General features: G+C 35.2%; 1 protein-coding gene across 1 annotated transcript; it reads left to right on the top strand.

Moving 5' to 3' along the window:
• Positions 1 to 7,781: 7,781 nt before the first annotated feature.
• On the top strand, positions 7,782 to 10,637 carry LOC127944800 (homeobox protein Hox-C13a-like). Its single transcript, XM_052541072.1, has 2 exons — positions 7,782 to 8,558; positions 10,275 to 10,637. The coding sequence occupies exons 1-2, from the start codon at positions 7,895 to 7,897 to the stop codon at positions 10,529 to 10,531; spliced, it is 921 nt and encodes a 306-aa protein (XP_052397032.1). The 5' UTR covers positions 7,782 to 7,894; the 3' UTR covers positions 10,532 to 10,637.
• The last annotated feature ends 2,552 nt before the right edge of the window (positions 10,638 to 13,189 follow it).

Here is a 13,189-nt window from a genome sequence, read left to right as displayed (position 1 = left end):
ATACATTTAAAACTATCAAAAGCGATTTGTGTTATTTCTAAGACCGTTTCAAGTGCGCTCTCTATTGGAGCGGTAACAATAACAAACCATCCGATTTCGTGTTGTCCCTTTGTAATTTAAATGTACTCACCAAAATGTAAGAAAATATAGGACAGATAATCTACTGATTTCAGAAGTGAACCTGTTCCCATGTGTTTTAGGTCTGAATTTCTGATGTAGTTTGCACCTTTTATATAAAATATTTTGTGAACACAATGTAACCCAACGTATCTGGATATAAAAGTTTTATTATTATTATTAAGCAATTTATTGTACTAAATATTGATGCAGTTAATTAGCATAAATAGAATGATAATGTTTAAATTATAAATGCGTGTCAAGGTATCAGTGAAAGCTCGAACTTTACCATGGAAGCTTAAGTTTAATTTACTCTTATAGCAAAAAAGAATGTTTGTCCAGTGTGATAAATTGAAGGTAAACAGGCTACAATGACCACAACTTCTCATTATGTGTCCACATACTTTCCTTGGCACGCGGATGCGTCATATTTGTCCTTGAGAATCTGAGATATGGCTGAAAAACATCTTATTACTGCATGCTGATCGTGATGTTTTTTTTTCCAGAGATTTACTGCAGAATGTCAGAATATGTCACATTTCAGATTTGTTATCGTTCATGTTTTATTGTACGTTAATTAGTACTTGCATGTTTATATATATATATATATATATATATATATATATATATATATATATATATATATATATATATATATAACATAATAAAAATGATCATATTTTGCTTAGAACTGGACTCATTAAGCGGTTTTACATAACATATATTTACTCGATAAATAACAATAAAGTCTGAATTTACACATTCCCTTTGTTCCTGTTACGTATTTCCTCGATGATCACTGACTGTTTGAATGTTGGATCGTATGGTTTCGTCTTGAGTACTACTGAAGCTGCCCACTTCTTTAGCGAAATCCTCTTTGTACAGCACATTACTTTGGTGTTCCTGCGTTTCCTGCGCATTTACTGAATATTATTATTTGCAATTTTTGTAATTAAGAACCAATATTAAACGTTGCTATTTAGATGCCAGATTTTTCAGAACTGTATCATGCCCATAGATAAATAACAAAAATTATATTATATTATTATATTCATGCAGTTATTTTGTGCAATTAAGTTTTATATATCAGAAATTATGCAATTATATTTTTCCAATTACATCTGAACGCCTTGTTAAATAATAAAAAACAACTGCTGTTAGTAGTAAGTTATTGGTGAAGTACAAGTTCTAGTTTTGCTGTTTATAGCTGTTGCTAAGGGAAAATAATAAAAACAGTCAAACTTTTAAAAAAAATCGCAGCTGTTGTAATTAACTGTGCATGTGGTTGGAAAGAGGACGACACCATTCCTTCGTGTTTAAAATGTAAAAGTTTAATGGTTTTGGTCATTTGTTAAAATAAAGCTCAAGATAGACTATACGTGTTGCTTAAGTAGTCTAAACCTAATCGTGTCATTCGATCAGTAGGTTACTATGTGTGTGTTTGTGTGTGTGTATATATATATGCCTTTTTTTGTATAATACACCAGGGCCGGGGGTTTTGTAAATTCGACACTTGAAGTTAATTGATGTCTGCTGTTTGCTGTAGGCCTACTGTTTTGCTGCTTTTTTTCTTAAAGATGTAATTAATCTTATATGATCCAAATTTGATCTCAATTTGAAACTTTCACGTAAAAGAAGAGCTTGAAGCATTACTTTTACCGAGCAATAATGAAATTTGTCCAAAATATTCCAGCTCACCAGTATATATGATTATGGTTCATTTTCAAATCCCACTTCTGGCGCGTGCATTTTGAGATATCAACTATAGCCTATATTCCGTTAGATACGGAGGAGATACGAAACATTTATTTGGCTTAAAAGTAAAGATGTCAAAAACCGAGAAAGTTGTACTTGGAGCCCTGCTGTCGCAATTAACATGCCTGCAGAGGAACTGACCGCCTCCTTTAACTTGAACTTGGACTTCCGACTAGACGTGTCTGAAAGTGGGGGAGACATTTTGTCTGCATAGACGCTCTGACAAACCGACCTAGTTGCCATTGCAATGCAGCCCCCTGAACCTAAAGATCTTACATTGGAAATATAAATAAGTAGAAAATACATGTTTAGATAGAAGTTGACTTTGGTGAGCATGTGATGCGCACGTTTTTGACGTGCATATAATAACCTATGCAGTTTTTGATAAACATACACTCTCAGACATAAAGGTAGGCTACAAAAACTGTCACTGGGGCGGCACCTTTTCAAAATTTCCATGTTTGTACCTAAAGGGTCAGTTTTGGCACCTTAAAGGTAGGCTACATGATAAGCAGTTTGGCATACATATAATACTCACCCTACCCCACACCCCTAAACATAACCACTGCGTGTCATATACACGCCAAAGTCAATTCTGCGTAAATAGGACGCCAAACAGAAACCGAAAATCGTGCTATTGAAATGCAATCTGAGATTGGGTTAGATTTATACCTTATTGCACCGATACTGAATGGACGTAGGCCTAGCCATATTCTGCTGAAAACTATGCGAGATTTATTACCGTTTTGTTTCTTCTCCAAAGGTGACGGTAGGCTATTTTTTTCTGGAAGGAGAAGGAAGGTCAAAAGGAACTCGAGTTTGAGTTGCTTTATTTGGAACCACTGTTTATTCCTAATAGTTCGGCTATATTGCTTTTTCTTAGCTTAATTTTTTATTGAATTATATTGGAATGGGGTAGGCATATATAATTGTAGCACTGTGGAACTGCAGTGACATGATATATATTCATAACCGTTGGCACCGCACTCTGCAAGAGGTTTTTTTTTCCTTTTTCTTTTTTCAGAGGAGAATCAATTCCTGAACAAGGCTTGCAGCAGTCCCACAAGAATGTGCATGCAGAGGCAAAGCTGTAGCTCTAAAACGCCTGGAGCACTTTACAATTTTTTTTAAATATTATTTTATTTTATTTTTTTTAGATGATTTAGGCATAGAACAGGTTGCGTTTACATTTTCTAACAACTTTTTTTATTTTGTTCAATATACAGTGTACTGTATATGTAAGCATTGAGTAGTCTATTTTGGTGGGAAATGTATTTTATTTGTTAATAAAAAATTGATTGCTTTCTTTACATAAATTTTACCTGTAGAACAGGTTTTGTATAGCGAAGGTTGTAAGTACATTTAACTTACATCTTAGCAATTACACAAGTCCTTATAAATAATTACAATAAGGTGTAAAATAAGCAGCCGTGTTCAGATATTATATAGGCATTTCAAAATAAAACAATTGTCTTTAAAGAGTATCGAGTGAGTGAATCTAATTTGTGATATACCCATCATAATGTCATTTTTGACTGACTAAACTACTGAACGAATGTGTGCACTGGAAACCAGAATAGAAGGCATATTTTAAAAGCGTCTAAGCGAGCCAGCTTTAACCAATGTATCGATTTTTCCCCGCTCCTTGACAACGTAAGACGCTCAGCCAAAACAATCCAGCTCCCAAATCCCTGAGAGACAGATTTCCTTGACTTTAACTTATAGGCAAGCAAAACTATATACTCTTGTGTTATACTTAAAATTAAATATATAATATAATAATGGGTATATGGATCAACTCAAGTTTGTGCTTTATAGAGTCTAACATTTATTATTCATGTTTTCATATCAGAAAATTTAATAAAATGATTAAAAAAAATTATTATCGTAACATTTGTGTATAGTCTGAATGTTTTTTGCATGAGGCAGGGTTAAAAAGTTCAAAAATGTATCATGCTTTCCATTCTTCATTTGTTTTCTGTTATATGTGGAGATGCCTAATAAATGTATAAATCTGAATGAAGAGTTGTGTAATAGAGAGATCTACAGAGAGACCGACAGGTATATATGCCTGTATAGCCTACGTTCATATTTAAGCGCGTATAATAGCAGAGTAGTGAAAACAGACTAAAGTTTTGTTGTTAATATAACAGAAAATTAAAATATAGAAACATCCATTGATTTTTACCATCCGATAAAAAAAATTGACAATCCAAGAATTTGCCAAGTGACAAGAAAATGAAAATCATTTGTGTGTGTACTTAACCATACTTTGGGGAAAAATGTGTACCTAAAGTGAGCAAAACTTGAACACAAAATCACAACAACAAAAAAATGAATAATAATAAAAAAGACCAAATACATTCATTTGGGGACGTCCTCATTGTTAAAATGCAGAAAGTTTTCTGTAAGGGGTACGGTTAGGGATAGGGGTGTGTTTAGGTTAAAAAAAAGTGTATAACTTATAGCTACGTGTGTGTGTAAATTATTGTCGCTTTTCGTGATGACGTCAATGATGACTAAACTAGACAATTGGTTCCTCTTTTTTTTATCTATATTTGACACATCTCAAAATGTAACTTCCCAGACAATGCTTTTCTTAGATTTTAGTCTTAAAGATCTCTTTAAGCCTTTTAATATTTTATTAGATATTTTAATATGTATTATCATATTATTCCTTGAACTGGGGCAAAAAACATTAAAATGTGATTACGTACGTTTAAAAAAAACTCTGATTTCTGTTTTATTATGTATTTGGGACTGTTATTTAAGAAGCTGATAATTCAGTGTGCATTCCACCACAACGGTTATTTAATTGAGGCATGGAGATATGTATTTTAGTGTGCACCTGTGGTCTCTTTGCAACAGAAAAGTGAAAACATCGAAGCCAAAGACTAGAGAAAGCGATGGTTGTAACATAAGATTGAAACACGCAGAGATGTACCTATCTAGATGTACACAGTTTAAGGAAACTTTCAGTGTTGTTAAAATAAATATCTATTTTTAATATTTGAAATCAGTCGTACATTTGAAAATGGCTAAGTATTTTGTGATTTTTAAAAAGCAATGCAAAGAAGAAAGGTGCTTTCTCGCATTCCCAATCAGGCGCACGTGCACATAGAGACAAACTGACACAGACACGGGCACTCACTGGATCCAGTTCGACACTGTGCTCACAATTTTAAAGGCGCAGTGTGTTAATGCTCCCATTTTAGCGCTCTTACGGTTATTCAAACAATGCTCACTGATTTGACCGTAGACTTGCTAATGCGCAACTGTAATGTAGCTATATTGGATCTTGTAGGCTATTTCACAAAGTGTCGAAAATGTTCATATATTTTTATTGAGGGTGAAGTGTAATTTTAACGGATTTGCAAACATTTCCAAGCACAGTCAAATGAAGACTACACACCTGTAATAGAATGCGTAATGTCAAAGGAGAATTTAACGCCATTTCAAATAGTTTTATGAATATACATATTCAAACTTATTTTATTAAAACTGATTCATACGTGTGTTTTATATTAATATGTTCAACTTGTACCTGAAGAAATAGCATAAGCACAACGTTGCCGCGTGTGAACTGCGATCTTGATATGAAATTAATCAAACATCGTGTAAATAAATGAAAAAATGTATTTACATTGACGAATAGATGTACTTTTTATATCTCTTGGATTTTGTTTTATTATAATAAGATATGAGTTGTGTTATACTTGTTCTAACATGCTGTTGGGGATAGTTCCTGATATAATTGTTAGACATGTAGCCTACTTTTGAAGTTATTTGCAATTGACAAATTAATCAAAGTGAGCACTTCAAAAAGATCACCCGAGGTCAAATGACTTTACCTCATGAGCTTTTTGCATCATACAGAAAAATAAGTTATCAAGTATTCGACCAAAACTCTTACTTTTAATTTTTATACTTTCAAATCAATAATTTGCTAGATTGAGGAAGAAAATCTAAATAACTATATTTTGCGTTATATAAACATAAGTATATAGATTTTTTTTTGTGTTTTTTTTTTTTTTTTGACAAACATGGTTCTTATAGAGCAACACGTTTAAATAATGTCAACAAATCTGCACAATATAAGTCAGACGAGTTAGAAGTTACATAATTAACATGTCATACAGAGGAACACTTCACAGAAATGCAAGAAGAAGAATGCAGATTGACCGGAATGGGATTTCTGCATCGTTAGTAGTATTTGTCTTCCTACTCGTAACAGTTTAACATTTGCCGGTGCACTTTAAAAAGTAGAAATGATTTTCGGAACCACTTGGATTGTTTACCAGTTTCTTTTCCGTTTTCCCAAGTTGTATCTCAAAGCCTTTCAAGCTACAGCGAGTTTGCATGCATACGAGAGTGAAGTTCATTCTTGTCTGTCTAGACTCTGATTACGACCCTGTTTGTCTGGGTTTTTTTTTTTTTTTTTTTTTTACCTTGACCTTGGACTTCCATGCAGCTGCCATTTGTAAGATTTCTCCATTCTTCAGTCCGTGAAGCCAACGATGAATGTATCTTTGCAAATAGGAATAATCAATGAACTCCTCAACATTATATCTATAACGCACATAACACACAACACTCTCTAAAATGTAAAAACTGTTCAGATTGTGTAATACTCAAAGACCGTCTCTGTTTCGTCGCTACACAATTGAAACTAATGACAAGAGGAATGTTTTAACAGGGTATGGGACTCTTATTCATTCCTCATGAAACGTTGCATTGTAAATGTACAACATCAGACCGGAAGAAAATCTAATCAAGTGGCTATGCATTCTTTCTTGTCCTGGCACAAGCTGGAATTGATTAAATGTATACTACATTCTAGTGTTCAAATAAGAATACAAATGCAGCATATAATAATAAACATTTACCATACTTGGTAAATTTTGTAACATAGGTCAGTGGAAACGAGTGATGTTAATAAAGAATGTCTAAATGTATCCATACTTAAATTTCAAAGTTTTTTTTTGTCAGATATTTTGCAGATTTTCATTGCTTTATTTGATGATCTCATATTAAATTGCATACGCGTATTTAAATGTTGGAGGGAAGCCTATATATGGAAAATAATAATTAAAACAACTCTTAAAACTGCAGATGTGTAACTGAATATGTAGCCAAATTATTTCATAACAGTGCGACAGAAACATACACATAGATGAAAAACTATTTACAAAAGAATCATCAGCTTACGCCATTAGTTTCATAATGGAAATTATATGAAATAACATGATAGATCACACTTATGCTTGCACTGTTTAGGATGTTTTCATTCGGTTTGTAGTGTTTTTGCATTTTTGTTTGCATATTACTATAGATATTTGTATTATTTATTTTTAGATTCCCCCACTAACATTTGTTACAGCAAAGCAGTTCGTTCGTATATTAAACAACGCAATATTTTCCCCTCAAATGCAGTCGGAAGTGAATCATTGACGTTGCGAACAGTTGCTTTTATTATAATAAAATAACTGAAGAATAACTAAATTCATACGATTTCTATCATGCATAATTTTCTCATGCTATTCGTTTTCTGTAAAACTGTTCATGAATGTATGCACGTTTCTTTGTATGCATATATTTATGTTTGTTTTAATGTTGTTACTGATTTACTGCGTTTCAGATTGTAGATAATGAAGGGTAAATTAATTAACTGTGCGCATGGCCAAGTGCTCAGACATTTGTCGGCCGAATTGTTGAGGTTGTTTTCGTTCCCCCTTAGCTTAAAGCCTTCCCCTTTAAGAACAGCTATCTCCAACTCTCTTAGCCAATGACTAGGCACCGAAAACCTTAGAAGAAGCCAGGCGTGAAACGTGAGCCAGTAGTTGTTTAAAGGGATTATTATTCCCACCCACAACCCAGTCTCTTTGGGATAGTTAGCATATCACGTGCCTGCGCTTTAATGAACTGGACACGTGGGTGCGCATGCGCATAAGTGAAATGTAGTTGGAAATGAGGTATCAGTCTTGGAGTAGGCGACTTTTAAAAAGCATCGGCAGCCCGTGATATGACGACTTCGCTGGTCCTGCATCCACGCTGGGCGGACACCTTGATGTACGTGTATGAAAAAAGCCCGAATGAAAATATTCAGAATAAAAACCAAATTATGGAAGGATTGAGCGGGAATTGCCCTGCGACTCATTGCAGGGAACTGATCTCACACCCCGCGCTGGGGCGGCATTCCGGCACCATAGCGACTCACCAGGGATCCGTGTACTCGGATATATCCTCCCCTGAAGCTGGGCGACAGTGCCCCGCTCCACAGACGTCATCTAGCGCCTCTCTGAGTTACGGCTACCCCTTTGGAAACCCTTACTACGGTTGCAGATTATCTCACTCGCACAATGTGAACTTGCAGCAGAAACCATGTTCATACCATCCCGCAGACAAATATGCCGAGACGAGCAGCGCCTTGCCCACGGAGGAGCTCTCCAGCAGGGCAAAAGAGTTTGCTTTCTACCCGAGTTTTGCCAGCTCCTACCAGACGGTTCCGGGATATCTAGACATGTCGGTGGTCCCCAGCATTAGTGCGCATCCAGAGCCACGTCACGATGCATTGATCCCCATGGAGGGCTATCAACACTGGGCTCTGTCGAATGGCTGGGACGGGCAGGTGTACTGTTCAAAGGAGCAAACACAGTCTTCTCATCTTTGGAAATCTCCGTTTCCAGGTATGTCTTGCCATAGTTGTGAAACCATGAAAGTATGGAAAAATGCATATGTATTAAAGGGATGATACGACCTCCTGGTATTTAATTATATACTTTTCCACAACTGTAAACTGAACGTGCATTAATGCTATGTATAAAAATATATTCTTCAGAAAAATTAATCAGTTGATAAGAGCGTTAAAATCATAACTCTATAAAATGGATTAAGATTGGGCATCCAGAAGGTCTGCATGAACCTGCCAAATGTGTCGATGTTTTTCTATTCGTTTTTGACACGTGTCAGTCGGTAAATGTTCAATTGACTTTCCTGAACAAGAATTTGATCGAATCCTAAACTCAACAAGTTTCAACAAGGCTGAGTTTAGTTCGCCTAGAATGTGCGTTTTATTTACAACGTCTTACATAAAATAGAACAATGTTTGAGGGACGTATCTGGTTACAGGGGTTAGTGATATATTAACTCGAATATTATTGAGTCACAGGATTCTTAAGCTAGGAAAGTCACGCAGTTTGAAACTGGGGTATGGCAATACTGTCTACCTTTGCTCCTCCCGTATGATAATACAGAAGGTCCTGATTTGTACCACGTATATAAATCTTTGTCAGCAGTGATCGGAGTGGTGCCCCGCAATCTGTTATGGAAATTTTGCGAATGCCATGGTGCAGCATTTTCTCCTCATAAAGCATCTGACATTCTGTAGTCAAGTTATTGATTTTAGCTGTGAGCAAAAATATTGCATATGATGCAAATGTCAGCTCAGTCATTCAGTATTGCTATTCAGCAGTGGCAAATCAAAATGACCAGTGCTATGTAAGTATTTACTGTAATTTCAGATCTAAAGTAAATATAGGCTACTTATAGTGTTTATAGTGAATTGTCACCACCATCACGCCCCTGACCCGTTTAGCAACCCTCCCCCCTAGAAGAGGTCACATACACAAGCCATATATTAAAATAACCACAAATAAGAATTTAACAAACAGCTTGTTTAATGAAAAACTTATAGTGATGTTTTCGTGCATGCCCCAAACCAGTTATTTACAGTTTCTTCAAGTGTGTTTGTGGCCGCTAGACTATAATTCGTGGCTGACGGAAGGGCAGTGGACATGCTTCTGTCTAAAACATTGTTTACTAACAGGGAAAATCCTAGAATACATCTGAATGTGTGCTTCAGCTGCCAGAATAGCCTAATATCCTTCACCTTATTTTTCCTTTACCTTGCTACAGTCAGGTAGTGTTTAAAAAATGTTGCTGTCGTTAGTACTGAGTTATAGAACACATTATAATTAAGGTACACGTGATTTTACATAATAGTATACTGTATTATAACTGACAAACAATTGTCAATACGACCCACAATCCTGGCGTTTTAGCAAGATTTTGTCTTTTCACAAACCCCATCCATCCAAACTTTAATCGAGAAAGATTTAGTTAGCCTGTCTGTATATTAAAAACCTGTTCTGTTAGGCTACTCCAATGCTTGTATATAATTTCAGATTCAATAAATAAAGTAGCTCACAAAAGGAACACAGCTGCCTCTTTGTTCATTTGACAATATTGCCCCCAGATATTTAAATAATTTGGCTAAACAATTTAATAATTAAATAGATAACTCGTAGCGTTTCCCCAAAGCGAACCACAATTTCATAATCTTTCATTTGCGTCTAATTGGGCACAACAGGTTATACTAATGTTTTATGTATGTTTTGTTTTAGATGTTGTTCCGTTGCAGCCAGAAGTCAGCAGTTATCGTCGAGGGCGCAAAAAGCGTGTTCCCTACACCAAGATACAACTAAAGGAACTGGAAAAAGAGTATGCAGCAAGCAAGTTCATCACCAAAGACAAGAGACGACGCATCTCTGCGACAACCAACCTCTCAGAACGCCAAGTTACTATTTGGTTCCAGAACCGCAGAGTGAAGGAGAAAAAGTTTGTCAGTAAATCAAAGACTAATAATCACATGCATACTTGATGTAGTTTCGTTTTGTATTCCAGCGTATACCCTTGCGTCCAGAAAGTCTGATATTTACCTCTGTCGAAATCATGAATGAAGACCATCCGTGCAGCCTCAAGCCTAACCTGTCTTCTTTTACTTTATTTAATTTAAATCATGCACACAATACCATAACCGCTCACTCTTTGGCTTTTTGGGAATATGATACAAAACTGTGAAAATACAGAAAAAAAGAAAACATTTAAACTTCGTCCTTTTGTATGAATGTACATATATAAATAATAAATATTTAAAATGACACAAATATCAAAGAGACACATGGTTTACGTGAATCTGAAAATAAAGAGGGAAGCGTCCCTTCTGCATCTCTTCCTGAGTGCGTCAAAGCCAACCAGCCAGCAGAAAACACTGAGGTGCTCAACACACAAGAGAAGAGGGAGAGAAACAAACAAAAAATCTGTGGGACACTTTGGTTGAATCAAGACTTGTATAAACTCTCGAAAGGCTGCAGCAAATGTTGAACTGGATCACGAACAGAAACGTTATTTGTTTTGACAAATATTTTGCTAGAATGAGCCTTCGAGACCTCAAAAGCTATTTGGATCACTGTGGGATACATTGCTTTTTAATGCCGAGGGTAAACCAGGCTGCTAATGTTAACTGTACAGAATAATGCTTCTATTATTTAATTTAGATTTCGCGGATGACAGGTCTGTAAAAAAGGAATGTTTCAAGATCATTTGTTTCTGTCCCTGTTAACAGTGAAGGATATGACTCTCCCATGCAACTGGAATGATTGTAAGCATTTAAAATCATTTAGTATTAAACATTAATGCACAACCTTTTTGTTTTTATATAAAAATATATATCGTAAAGCATTGGAGCTGTTCACACAACTTGTCTGTATCTCTTTTCGTGCAGTATGTGAACTGTATTGTGGTGTTCAATTCCCAAAGTACTGAATTGAGACATATTTCATAAATAAAAATGACAATGAATGGTGCTTGTAGTGAATCAATGCATTTCAGTTCTCATTGACAGTGATGGCCCATTTATGGTCGCTTCTACATGTGTCTGATAAAGCTTCCAAGTGAGCTTTTACAATAGATGCGATGTTTTTGTGTCATTTGGGTGAGGGATTTTCAATAGACGTATAGGCTACATATTGTAAAGAACTTTATTCATCGATATTGCTTGCTCGGGGTTCCTTGAAATATAGTGTGGGGGGGGGGGGCATCCTTCATATTACTGATGGTCTATGATGATCAGTAAATTTTTAACTTCAAAATGTCGATTTAGATACATATAAATGCTAACAGTCCAAAATTTAACACCGAGTTTAATTTGGACCAGTATGCTCAAGCGACGGACTTTCAGTATAGGCTTAACTTAATAATCAAGCAGCGCACTTGCATGGAAAGATAGGCTCGTAGTGTTTATTTACTTAAGTATAGTGTTAATAATATAATTCTTCATTATAATTACATTATCGTTAATATAGAGTATGTACTCGATTTAAGTCTGCTCACTTTGTAGGTAATTTTACCATCATTTAACTGTTTTTGAACAATAAATACGAAAAAAGGCGAATTTTCAGTGAAATATCATTACGAATATGCCACAGCAACACTTAAGATGCAGTATGATCTTCACCGTTCCCTGTTGGATCACAAGGATTATATATATACTGTAGATATAGTCGGAAGCAAAACATTTATTTAATGCTTAAACTTTTCCTTTTTTTTATCAAATTATAATTTACTTTTTAATATTTATTAAATAAAAGAAACCTGAAGCACTGTTAATGGTCTAATTTCTTTTAAATACTTTTTCTTATGACTTTTCCTTAGGCTACATTTAAGGAATAAATTAAATACTGTCAACTTCCTGTTATGATTAATGAGCCCGGTCTCAAGAAATTGCGTATAAATAGTACGCCAAATAAAAATGAAAACTCGTGGTATTGATACGCAAAAATGGACTTTGCCGTGTATGTGCTACGCGATGGGTAGGTTCCTATAATATAGTTTTAACCATGCTATAATCGCTTACTCGCCTTAATGAACAAGAAATGCTGTTAAATGTACAAATGAAGGGCGTATATGAGCAAATGTTCTTGTGTAAATGTAAGAAACTCTGTAATTTGGTGTAAACTAAGGAACTTTTAATTCCCTTGGTAACACAGGCCTATGAGGCACACACCAGGTTACTGATAAAACTTTGTCATCTGACAACTATCGGTGATGTGTAGAACTTTGCACAGTACTACTTTGTGCAGTACTTTGAGGAGTGAGAAATTTGGTGTTTACCTCAAGATAGTTAGACCTTCTGTTATAACATCACGTGATCGCGCGTTACCCTTGACCATGACTATGCTGTCGCTTTGACCTTGACATCACAGAGTCTTGTGAATAATAAACAGAGGGGCTGGACACCACTGCCTGTGGTTTGTTTTCGGGCAAACAAGGTGTTATTTCCCTGTCTAGACGGCGAGAGTTAATGACATATACTATAAATACATTTAAAAATCATAGTGAACATGTACAGTGTATACACCCGTTATTTTATATATATATATATATGCTTCTCATAACAATTGAAAACACAGATTTTTCTCTTCCGCGATCCCTTGCCCGTATAAGTTTTAAACTACCAATGGTTGTATTCTCTCATAAT

The sequence above is a fragment of the Carassius gibelio genome, chromosome A23 (genome assembly GCF_023724105.1).
Source record: "Carassius gibelio isolate Cgi1373 ecotype wild population from Czech Republic chromosome A23, carGib1.2-hapl.c, whole genome shotgun sequence".
NCBI lineage: Eukaryota > Metazoa > Chordata > Actinopteri > Cypriniformes > Cyprinidae > Carassius > Carassius gibelio.
Note: the sequence above shows the minus strand (reverse complement) of the source record. Positions and strands in the feature narration are given on the sequence as shown.

Bases quoted from the DNA above. Each gene is read 5' to 3' on its own strand.
- LOC127944800 (XM_052541072.1), top strand. From the start codon at position 7,895: ATGACGACTTCGCTGGTCCTGCATCCACGCTGGGCGGACACCTTGATG. The intron at 8,559-10,274 runs GTATGTCTTGCC...GTTTTGTTTTAG, and splicing joins TTGGAAATCTCCGTTTCCAG to ATGTTGTTCCGTTGCAGCCA.